This window comes from Octopus bimaculoides, chromosome 10 (assembly GCF_046866305.1).
Source record: "Octopus bimaculoides isolate indiv1 chromosome 10, ASM4686630v1, whole genome shotgun sequence".
NCBI classification, from domain to species: Eukaryota; Metazoa; Mollusca; class Cephalopoda; order Octopoda; family Octopodidae; genus Octopus; species Octopus bimaculoides.
Window position 1 is genome coordinate 93995161 of NC_142937.1, and position 13272 is coordinate 94008432.

Below are 13272 nucleotides of genomic sequence, written 5' to 3' on the forward strand. Positions count from 1 at the left end.
CTTCCATCTCCACATTCACTCACAAGGTTTAAGTTGTTCTCATGCTATGAAGACATTTAGCCAAGGGATTGAACCTAAAATCATGTGGTTAGGAAGCAAACTTCTCAACTGCACAACCTATATCTGATATATATATATATATATATATATAAGGATAAACCTCTGTACCTGGCTTTCGTTGACATGGAGAAAGCCTTTGACAGGGTCCCCCGATCCCTTATCTGGTGGTCAATGAGGAAACTTGGGATAGAAGAATGGCTAGTGAGAGCTGTGCGAGCCATGTACAGAGATGCGGCCAGTAAGGTGAGGGTTGGAAATGAGTACAGCAATGAATTCCGGGTAGAGGTAGGGGTCCACCAAGGTTCCGTCCTCAGCCCCCTATTATTTACCATAGTCCTCCAGGCAATCACAGAGGAGTTCAAGACAGGTTGCCCCTGGGAGCTCCTCTATGCTGATGACCTTGCCCTAATTGCGGAGTCACTATCAGAACTAGAGGAGAAGTTTCAGGTGTGGAAGCAAGGTCTAGAACTGAAGGGCCTTAGAGTCAACCTAGCTAAAACCAAAATCCTAATAAGTAGGAAGGTAGATAAAACACAAACCCCTTCAGGTAGATGGCCCTGCTCAGTATGTAGAAAAGGAGTAGGTAGTAACTCTATAAGATGTACCCGGTGCAAGCTATGGACACATAAGAGGTGCAGCAACATCAAAGGCAGGTTAACTAGCAAGTTAGTTTTTGTTTGTGGCAGATGTTCAGGTGCAATAAAGACTGCAAACAAACAGGAAACAACTTCTATCTCATTCCAGGGTGAAAAACTAGAGGTAGTCGATAGCTTCCGCTATCTGGGCGACCAAGTTAGTAGTGGGGGTGGGTGCGCTGAAAGTGTAGCTGCTAGAATAAGAATAGCCTGGGCAAAGTTTAGAGAGCTCTTACCCCTGCTGGCGACAAAGGGACTCTCACTCAGAGTAAAAGGCAGACTGTATGACGCATGCGTACGAACAACCATGCTACATGGCAGTGAAACATGGGCTGTAACTGCTGAGGACATACGTAAGCTCGCAAGGAATGAAGCCAGTATGCTCCGTTGGATGTGTAATGTCAATGTGAATACCCGTCAGAGTGTAAGTATCTTGAGAGAAAAGCTGAACATTAGAAGCATCAGTTGTGGCGTGCAAGAGAGACGATTGCGCTGGTATGGACATGTGGTGAGAATGGAGGAGGATAGCTGCGTGAAAAAGTGCCACACCCTAACAGTTGAGGGAACCCGTGGAAGAGGTAGGCCCAGGAAGACCTGGGCTGAGGTGGTGAGGCAAGACCTTCGTACATTGGGCCTCACCGAGGCGATGACTACGGACCGAGACCTTTGGAAATGGGCTGTGCGTGAGAAGACCCGGCAAGCCAAGTAAGATCGTTGCCAGTGCCCCTGGACTGGTTCTTGTGCGGGTGGCACATGAGATGCACCATTTTGAGCGTGGCCGTTGCCAGTACCACCTGACTGGCTCCTGTAGGATTTTCGAGCGAGATCGTTGCCAGTGCCCCTGGACTGGCTTGTGCGGGTGGCACATAAAAGACACCATTTCGAGCGTGGCCGTTTTCGTGCGGGTGACACGTAAAAGCACCCACTACACTCTCTGAGTGGTTGGCGTTAGGAAGGGCATCCAGCTGTAGAAACTCTGCCAAATCAGACTGGAGCCTGGTGTTGCCATCCGGTTTCACCAGTCCTCAGTCAAATCGTCCAACCCATGCTAGCATGGAAAGCGGACGTTAAACGATGATGATGATGATGATGATATATATATATATATATATATATATCACCACTATGCTAACCTACAGGTATATATGACAACTATTATTTTCTTCTATGTAAAGCTGTTGTATTGAGTTACTCTGAGTAAACAATATAAAATGTAGAAATAAGTCTCATCATGTGATGAGATCTCCTCAGACTGATAAGAATAAAGAGTAAAACAAAATTCTATTGATTTTTCAAAGACACTTTGTTTGCCTGATTGTACTGATAATATATTTCTGTGGTGGATTGGTAAACGTTTCATTCTGTGACCATATCAGCAATTTCACTGAACCGAATAGTGTGTGTGTGTGTGTGTAACAGTGCATATGTAGATGGAAGGGAGGAGAAAAACGACACACACACACAAATTCATAGACTGTGATGACACAATGATGTGTTATTTTGTGATGACAGAATGGATTGTTGGATTGTGATGACAGAACAAGTTATAGGGTTTTGATGATGGAATGAGCTGTTTGATTGTGGTGAAAGGGAATCCAAAGATGCAGTCTTATTTCTTGTGATTAAATAAAACAAAACATTTTGTTAATCCAAGCAGATTAAATACATTTGACAGAGTTTCTGTGGGGTTTTCTTTCTTTAATTTCTAATTACCCTGAAACCAGGCGAGTCTACTGGTCCTGTCAAATTGCAAGATCAGCGGCTGAATTTCTTTCTTTAATTTAATGTCAAATTAAATTGAAATAGCTTATTTTCTTAGAAATATATTTAATTTGTGTCTCTCTTAGAAACTTTATTTAAAGTTATAAGCATCCTGAGATTCGACATAGTTGCTCCTTTTTGTACCGTAGCCCTCAGCCTGTCTTTCATGCACCATGTCAGCTGATAACTTCCACCTAGTATTTATATCATTACACATTCAACAAACTATACTTTCACCTTTTCCCCTCCAACCCCACTGATTTGCCATATTCAATGTCACGTGTTTCACACCACCATGTAGTGTCACACACCTTATACATACCTTAAACCAGTGCTTCTCAAACTATCTGATGTGGGGTACCGGTAGTTTTTTTTCCTAATCTGCCAGGGACTGGTAATATTTCTTAGTAATATTAATTTATACCAGAAACAATATATATAATGAATATAATAAAAGTTGACAATTGTTTTTATCTTATATTTATTTTGTAAACAAATAATACAATTTTACATAAACATTTTATAATGTTTCTTTCTATTCTGGAAGCTTGCTGCATACCGGCAGCTGATGGCTCGCGGACCGGCACTGGTCCGCAGACCACCACTTTGAGCAGCAGCTCTGCCTTAAACAACACTGAAGTAATACAAATTGTTACATCTAGGGAACCATGTGAGCGGTTAATAAACCTTATTTCCTGGTTGCTCCTGCTTCTATTGTTTTTCATAGTGGAAGGAATAGATAAATGTTCATTTGTATGGTGTATATTATTTTAAAAAATCTCAAGTTAATAGGTACAGATGTAGCTTTGTGGTTAAGAAGATTGTTTCCCAACCACATAATTTCAGGTTCAGTCTCACTGTGTGGTACCTTGGGCAAGTATCTTCTACTTTAGCACCAGGCCAACCAATGGCTTGTGAGTTGATTTTTGTGGATGGAAAGTGAAAGACAGCTCAATGCGTTTTCTTTCTCTTTTCATGTCCTTACCAAAGCAAAAACGTTGGTGTCTAAGGAAACTCGTGATGGGGTACAGTGCCAAAAATCAAATTTACCAAATGGAATATATTTGTTGCCATAGAAAGAGGGGACTTGTAAAATTTTATATGGGATTGTTTTACTATTTTGTAAACTTTATTTCTCTAATTTAAATTAAAACTGACAAATTAAGTTTCACAATACGGAAATCAAAAACAAAACATTTTATAATTAATGTAGTAATTTTAATTTTTTTAATCCTCACCATTTAATCTTTCAGGTTTGTTTTTTTTTGTTTTTTTTTTTGTTCGTCAAGCAAGATACTTTAGGTTTGCTGGAGTTTGGTCTGATTTGATGTACATTTGGCTGCTGTTTCTAGCCAGTTGAACTGCCATATGATGGCTCCCCCTATTCATTTATTTTCTTAACAGCTTAAATATGTATATTACTTCAAGATTTTATTTTGAAAAATTGCATTAATGTAATTTTCTACATTTTTTTCATTCTAGGTAAGTGAAACAGAAAAAAACGGATTTTATTTTTACACATGGAAAAGGATATTATGTTTGTTTTTTTCCATTTTAACATTGGAAAACCATTCTGCCATTATAAGAGAAGTCTACAGGTATCATCTTATGAACAAGGTATTTCTCCTAAATGTGTATTTAGTAATTTGTTATCCATAAAGTGGAGAATTATTTGTGAGGATTTCTTCTCCATTCTTAAAATAATTTACTTTTAAAAAGATTTATAAACAGAAAAGGTTTAAGAAAATATCTTATTTTGAAATATTAACAGAACATAATAATACTAGAAATATATCTCCAGAGATCGGAGTCTCTCCAAGTCGAGCTGCTACTTCTCTGCATTGAAAGGTCACAGCTCTGATACTACAGACTTGTGGCTAGAATATCACAGGAAAGATTCACAGGAAAGATTCACCAAGCTGAACCAGCTGGCAGGAGACCTAGGGGAAGACTAAGAATAAGATGGTTGGATAACATCCGTAGTCTCAGTTGGTCACACTTGAGAATCCAATTGGATAGTATAATGGTTGTTGCTTCTGACTGGACCCTATGGAGGACTCTACTCCAACAATCCACCTAGGAATAGCAAGGTGGATGGAGGGATGGAACATTTTGAGGTTTCATTTAGTTTTTCCATGATTTTTCTTCTCACATTACCAATCATTCTTAGCTATTAAGTTCACCTTATTTTCTCATATTTCACCAAATAATATAAACACAATTTGTCAATTTAATCTGTTTAAACAAGGAAAGTACACATTTCCTTCCTGTCATAAATCTACTTGGTTGACAAAGTAAAACACAAATTTAGTGATGCTTGAATTCGTGTCTGTGGTCAAAAGTAAACTATTGTATTCCTGTTAAATTTGCTAAAATCCTTTCTGTTCTGCTGTCCTTTCATTTTCTGACCCTTTGAGCTCCTCAAGTCATATTTTAATCTGACATATTCTATATATTCTATTTCATTTTTAATAGTTTAATTTTTAGTTTATTCCCACAAAATCTGTGACGCTAAACTGTGTAGTCATAAGTTCCAACCTGAGCACTGCAGATATTTGTTTTCCTGCTCCTGAACAAGGGGCATTAATTCTTCTTACCCCAGTCTTACTGACTGATGTGCAGGTTCCACTTCTATTTCCTAAGTCACAGTTGCCTAGGTAACAGTTAGCAGCAGATCCATCAGTAAACATCAATACTCCTATAACATGTAAATGCCCAAATCTCTGAAACCCATTTCATAGACATTCAACTGATTATATGATTAACCCTTTTGATACCAGTCCACGTGAGACCACCCCTCCTGGTTCTATGACACAAACTTCTTCCTTTAATGTTTATTATTTCATAATAACCTATGTTCCAAATATTAGCTTAAAAACGATAGTAATTTTATTAATTTCTTCATTACTTTCAAAACTGATTTAAACAAAGTGTATTTTAACAGAAATATGGCAACAAAAAGTTTGATAAGATAGGTGAGTGTTGTAAATGTTGTACACCTGACACTATTACAGTATTACGTATGTGATTGACAGAGGCAAATTCACTGCTCTAATAATATTACTTTAGCAGAGACGGTAAGGATTTTTATTACTGGCTAATCACTCTAATCACTGAACCAATCTAAATGTCAGAATTTGCACACCTTTGAAACCTTATTAGCATAGGACAGGTTCATGGTTTTACTTTTGTTCTACCTCACCACATAATAATAATTATAATAATAACTGTAGGAGACTGACTGAGAATTTAGGTTACCTGACCAGATATCAATTGTGAAAAATCATGCTGAAAAGATTTTTGATGGATGTTGCAGCCCCAGCACATCTCTGAAAATGTTTAAGAAATTGAGCAAATACAAGGACTTGGAAATAAAAATCAGAAGAATGTGGCATCACAAAGCAACAACATTAAGTATTGTTATTGGAGCACTTGGAATGATACCAAAAGGAGCAAACAAATATGTTGACCAAATTCCTGGCTGCTCCAAAATAATTGCAAAAGATCATACTTGTGGATCCATCGCATATTTTACATAAATTCCTCTCCATATAAATGCAATCTTACTCATTTAGCATTTTAAATTTTATGAAGAATTTCTTTTAACACATGCATCAGTTTCTCTATCGCATGGTACCTTACCTGTTTGCATCTTTAGGTGCAAGACTTGTCTTTGATGTCTTCAGTTGAGACTTGGGTGCAACTTGTATAAATTAAAGTAAAGGCAAAACAACAACTACATTCACTTAGAATTAGTTATATTATTAAGTTCAATCGTGTTTGTTTTGTTTTGGAAAGAATATATTTATAACTATGGAAGGTTGGTGGGGATATTATCTGTAAGGGCTAGGTTACTATTTAGATAATTTAGGAGTTAGTTATAGGTTTACTTATTGAATTATTAATTTACCGATACTGTTTTTGTACATAGGTTAAATGTGGTTTCTTTGTTGTAGTTTAATTAATAATGTTAGTGTTTAATCCTTCCTAGAATTAAGATTGAATGAATGTGGTCATATCTAAGGTATGTTTCTTCTCAAACAACACTTATTTTAGTGCTGTTGACACCACCGGATTGAATGGTACTGCCTAGGTGTCAAAACCATAATGATATCTGTGGGGCAGCTGATGATGGAGGTGTGTTGGATTGTTGGTATGGCTGTTATTGTATGTGCGGAACGATAATAATAATAATGTTGATGATGATTATGATGATAAGTTTTAACATCTGTTGGTCTGTATGTCAATTCAACTGCTGAAATATTATCGTTGCTGGATCAAATACAAATTAAACCTACACTAAATTTTATATAAAATCACATATAATAATAAGTAGTTATCTGAGAAAATAGCTATTTTGCATACACTACAATGATTTTTCGGATCAATATCTCTCTCATTCTCTCTTACTATTTAAAAAACACTTTACCAAACCTCTTCCATCCTCTTTTCCTTGTTATTGTTGTCAGTAGTTAGTATTTATCTATTTAAAAGTTTATTAAATGAGACTCAAGTGAAACTTTTTGTTCCAACCTTTTTAGCTATAAAATTAGTTGAATTCCATTCCATGACATTCATTCACCATTTTCCAGTTGTTTCTTTTCTTGTATGTTTTTGATTTACTTATTGAATCTACTTAACTGTTGTTTAAGGATTTCTATTTGTGTTATACAAATGTCGCTGTGTGTGTGTGTGTGTACATGTAGTAGTATGTTTGTGTGTGGTTGTGGCTGTATGTGTATCTAGCTGTAACAGTATTTATGTGTGTGGCTGTGGCTCTATAAATATAACAGTTTGTATGTGGTTGCAGCTGTATATGTGTAGACGGTTGTGATTGTGTATGTTTGTAGATGTAGCAGTATGACTTTGTGTGTGTGTGTATGTAGAACTGTGGATACCCGTGTGCATTGTACTCATTTTAACCCTTTCATTATGTTTTGTGTTTAGTTTGTAGTAAAATATAATGGTGGGTATTAAGGAATGGTGAGTCGTAGGGTAGATTTATTTTTACCTGCTTTCCATTGTAGAAATAAGGAGAGGTGGTTCTTTTTTATTATTTCATGTTGTTTTCTTTTTCAAATGTTGAATCAAGAATATAATTCCAAGAAGTTAACAATAACATTAACATCACCTATTTGTTATTTTTTTCTTCAGGTAACTTATTGATATTTAAGTTTCTTTGGAGTGGAGGAATTCTTGTCGTTCATTCTGTTTGAGGGAAAACAGTAGATTCTTGTCTGTAAGGGTTTATCAATGGATGTGATTGGTTATTTAAATGTATCAGTTGTGTTGCTAAGATTACTCGGCATATGCTGGCCTTGCAGTTAACGTATTGTAGTGACCACATGGTTGCTATGTGGTTAAGATACTTGACTACATGTTGGCAGTGTGTGGTACTATTGACCACATGGTATATCTATGGTTAAGGTACTCTACCATTGACCACATAATGATGGTGGGATTATAGTACAGCAATACTGAACAGAGGATCATCAGTTCACATTCACCATTATTGAAGTCAGCTTTACAATAGTTGAGGTAATGGATTTTTGATCACTTGATCACCAGTTCAGAGCCTTACTGTAGTTTGACCACTTGACCACCAGTTCAGAACCTTACTGCAGTTAAGGTGTTCCATTATTGACGACATGGTCATAAGTTCAAGCCGTACCACTATAGTGTGAGCTGGATAGGTTTCCACTTCACCAATGCATTCCTGCATATTGGTATGGGTTAGACTATACCTCAACACACCATTCCACACTGGCATGGATTCGATTGATCTGTATGTCATCAGTATACCATTCCCTGCTGGCATGGTTGGATAGATCTCTCATCAGTGCATTGTTCTTTGCTGGTATGGGTTGGATAAGTCTGCCTTTCATCAGCACATTATTCCATACCTGACTGCTCCTGCTAATAACCTGTACATCTGTTATATCCGAAATGTTCTTTCTGTCATTCTTTCTAAGTACTTTCTGCATCTTTTGCTTACACTGAGTACATTGCATTGAGTTCCTGTGTCCTCTCCTCTCGTGTGTGTGGGATGTTGACTCTGATGATGTATAAGAGAGATTGACTGTGATGGGCTGGGGTTATGTACTCTGTGATGGGCTGGGGTCATGTACTCTGTTGGAAATGTGTACTTTGGTCTCTACCTGCTGCATGTACTTTCTTTACACCCAATCACATCCATACACTTTCTCCTACATATGCACACACATTATATTCACTGATGTCCACTCACACATCTTTATGATAATCCTTACATTTACTGAGACAACAAATGAGACTACAATTTAAAAATAGGATAGAGATAGAGGATTACAAGATTTTCTTCACATATTTATACAAGTTTTTTTACTTATAAAATTACTATTTTTAAATCTCACAACGAGAGATATCCAGCAACAGTACTTTGTCGTAAAGATTGTTTGCCAACATAACATGGCAGTCTTGGTTTAGGACGAATGTTGCTATAATTTAGCCCCAGCAGACATCATCTCCAGCTGGCTATACGACACGATCTGTGTCCTTATATTTTTTGAACAAGGGAATCTAGCACCCCCCACTCAGCTCAAAACAATATCTAATTTATAAATCAGTGACTAGTTGTCACTTTGGAAACTATATATTTCGAATGGGAATTTGGCAGCGCCACCTCTAGCTGAACAATTATTCTGTGCTGATGAAGGGAAATAACCCGGAAATCGTGGTACACAGATATTGTTTTGAGCTGAGTGGGGGTGCTAGATTCCCTTGTTTGAAAATATAAGGACACAGATCATGTCGTATAGCCAACTGGAGATGATGTCTCCTGGGGTTAAATTGCAGCAACATTTGTCCTAAACCAGGACTGCCATGTTATGTTGGCAAACAATCTTTACTACAAGTTTGTCACTTGTAGTAGTAGTTTATATACCTTCATTGCTATCGTCAGTGATGCAATGTTTGCTTTTCCATGCTTGCATGGGTGGGATGGCGCTTCGATGGTCTGATGTCCTTCCTGTTGCCAACTCATTCCTGTTTACAAGTAAGGTAATATTTCTGCATAACTAGACTTCATTTTACAGAGAATGGAAAACAAACAACACTGCTTGTATGATAATGTCAATCATTTACAACTATCATGTGACATCACAAGACAAAGGGATACACCTCCCCACTAACATTGTGTGTACAGGTTTGGTTGTGTGATAAGAAGATTGCTTCCCAACCACATGGTTCTGGGTTCAGTCTCATCACGTGGCACCTTGGGCAAGCAACTTCTACTATAGCCCCCAATCAACTAAAACCTTATCTGTGGATTTGGTAGAGAGAAACTGAAAGAACTCCATTGTGTGTGTGTCTTTGTTTTGACATTGCATAGTAGTTGTAAAATGGTTGCCGCTGTCATACAGTCATTCATTTCCAATATTCTGCAAGAACATGTCTAGTCATGAGAAAATGTTACCTTGCTTGGAAACAGGTGGTAACAGGAAGGGCAGCTGGCCATAGAAAATCTGCTTCAATAAACTCTGTCCAACCCATGCAAGCATCAAAAGGTGAATGGTAAAATGATGATGATAATCAGGTGGGGTCCCAGGAATTTTTCAAAGCAAGGGCACAAGGTCAGAAGAGAATACAATTCCAGGAGAAAAGGATGTAATAACATTACTTAGAAGGGTGCACTTCTTTTCTTGAGTGGGGAGGCACATGCCCCTCAGCACCCCACCCCTTGGGTTTGCCCATGATGATATATTTACATCGAGATACGATGGGCTTCTCTTAGATTCTGCTTACCAAATCTACTCAATAGCCTTTGCTTGGTGCCTGGGTTTGTTGGGAAGCAAACTTCTTAACCATACATCCATACCTGTGCCTGTGCCTTATGCACCCCCCACTGCACATATATGACGTGCTTCTTTTTTGTTTACCAAATCCACTGACAAATCCATGCTGTAGAACTAAACCATATGGTTGGGTATCAAACTTCTTAACTACATAGTTATGCCTCCTATATTTATCTATCTATCTATGATAAATAGATAGAGGATAAGAGAAAAGGTGAGTATCCTGTATTGTTATAGATTATAAAATATTCCACAATCTTGTTTGCTGATGATTAGTGACTCACTAACCCTAACCATTATTTCCAATGATTGTGTTGGACATGAATGGCTTACCCCAAGGTCAAGGTCACCTTTCAGTCATAGATTTCTTATTGGCAGACGTCAGAAAAACATGACAGAACTAAGAATGATTGCTTCCTTTTCTTTTCTTTGGTGCGTGTGATAAAAGACTGCTTTTGTGCTGGAAAAGATCACGTAATGTCATAAACTCTCAGGGTTAATGGCAAGGAGTTTCCTTAATTGATCCAACATTTAAATTTACCAACCAATCAACAAACCAACCAACCAACCAGCCAGCCAGCCAGCCAACCAACCAGAGAATCCTAAGTGTTGTTGAATGTAAACACCTGAGAAGATAGGTTACCTTAATTATTGAATAAGGTGTGATTTAATGAAAAGGGAATTATGGTTTAGAAGATTAGAAAGCAAACTGTAAAGGCTGTTGGAATTAGTTAGAATTGTGGGAATGTGTTGTACATGTGTAATGGTTATAGAAGATACAAATATTGAAATTTATAAATATTATCTTTTCAGAAAACACCCAGAAAATACATTTCAATGTTGACCAAGAAAATTATGTTTGAAGAGCTTCAGTAGAACTAGTGGCAAAGATCGATCACTTAGTTGAGAGCTCCTACACATTATATTCCAATTATTAAGTACCAATTAGTAGCAATGGCTCAGTAGACAGTAGTAAAAGCAATAAGTGGTTGGTTAATGATCTATATTAATGAGTTCTAGTTTCACTTAGTCTTTTGTGTATCTCATCTGTGGCAACCATATTGTTTGCATATGAGAGGTGCTTTTGGACTTCCACTAGAGTTTCCTCAGGTTTCTTCCTAACCAGCATGGATACAGGTGAACCAATGAGGAAGGCAATATGTAGTCAATGCCCCTTCTAGAAATAATAATGATCTATACTGATATAAACAGGATATTTTATGATACATGACTTCAGGTTCAATCTCACTGTATGGCTTCTTTTACAAGTATGTTTTACTATGGGCCTGGTCTTGTGAATGGATTTCATAGCAGAAACTGAAAGAAGCCCATTGTGTATGTGTGTGTGTGTGTGTGTGTTTGTATCTCCTTGTCTTGACAGTTCTTGATAATTGTAAATGGATATAATCTTCATACAAGTGATGTCATTTGTTTGCAATATTTTGGGAAAACATGTCTGGCCATGGGAAAATAGTGCCTTCATCTCGCATTGTTCTGCGATCACTTCAGCACCTGATGCATGGTACACCTGTGTGCACCTGTCGATTTGATGGAGGGAGTGAGCTAATGTGTGGCACTTGAATTTGATCACAATAAAAAGAATCATTTGTGCAGGTCGTTGGGGAGAAAGGCTGAAAACTCATGTGTTGTTTTGGACAGGAGAGTCGTTAGGTGCAGGCATGGTTATGTGGTTAACAAATTTACTTCCTAACCGAGTTGTTTCAGTTTCAGTTGTACTCTGTGGCACCTGAAGCATGTGTCTTCTACTATAACCCTGGGCTGACCAAAAGCTTGTGAGTGGATCTGATAGATAGAAACTGAAAGAAGCCTGTCATATATATATGACAGGTAACATCAGTAAAGTCAAACTATAAACATCATTTACAGTGGATTACAAGTATAGGTGGAACACAAACACAGAACACCTATGGCCATTTTGGGGGTATATCACCATATTTAGGGCACAATAGAGCACAAATTGGTGATAATCCCTTCTTCAGGATAAAAAAAGACACACAGACATCAACGAAGTCACCAGTTAAACAAAAAAGTTTTATAATTATGAGAGCAAGCTTAAATAAATAATAATATGGACTAGACCACAAAAAAAAAAAAAAAGAATCTAATTTTTAGTATACCCTTCAGAATAGTCAGGCAGGTTTTGTAACTAAAGACTATTGGGTTTCAAATCCAACGTAAGCTATGATGAAAAATAAATAAAAAATAAATACTACCATTGTATCCATATTTTTATTATTATTTTAATATCAATATTTTTGTCTTTTTATTTTAATTTTTATTTCTATCATTACCATTACTACCATTATTACCACTACTAATACTATTATTTTTGTTCTTATTTCTATTTTTATATAGTTTTAGGATGGTGGAAGAAAATTTATGATTGCAAAAAGGGATTACCTCGATAAACTTATTCAAGGTTTTCGGCCCAAAAGACCTAAGAATGGAAAGGGATTCCCTAATGCATAATAAGCACTTGCTAATATTAGCCCTAAATTGCGGGGTTCTAGATAAGATTGACCATTCAAGATAGTACTTCTTATTCCTCCTCTTGAGGTCATGCAGGTAAGAGGCGAGTGTTGTGGAATTATAATATTTCTCATTAGAAAAGGAACTCATGTGCGCCCTATACCTGGCTTTAAAATTCACTGAACTTCCAATATAAAACTTATTTTGTTTGTCCTCGTCTCTAACTACGCATTTATACACTACGTTTGTGGACAAAGTCCATCGAGATACGGGAAAATCCTAATATGGGAACATTTAAAACAAAAGTTTCACAACCCAGAATAAGAGAAATGATTTGGTTTGCCCCCCCCCCTTTTTTTCCTCAGGGTAAGAAACTTACCAAAAATGTTCTTTAGGATCTTAGAAAATAATTTTCAATGGACCACAAATACTACAGTATTTGTAACAGGTCTACAGTTAAGTGTTCCTACTCTGGAATGCCAAATTTAGAATCC

General features: G+C 37.1%; 1 protein-coding gene across 5 annotated transcripts in view; it reads left to right on the plus strand.

Annotated features, from left to right (window-relative positions):
• LOC106876563 (diacylglycerol kinase theta) overlaps positions 1-13272 on the plus strand; it is a 158920-nt gene that overhangs the window by 46182 nt on the left and 99466 nt on the right. Inside the window, exon 2 of one of the 5 annotated variants that reach the window (XM_089359025.1) lies at positions 3939-4073. The exons of the other annotated variants lie outside the window; for them this stretch is intronic. Coding sequence (XP_089215151.1) covers positions 3977-4073 — 97 coding nt within the window. The 5' untranslated portion in view covers positions 3939-3976. The remainder of the gene's footprint in view (positions 1-3938; positions 4074-13272) is intronic. 5 annotated transcript variants of the gene reach the window in all.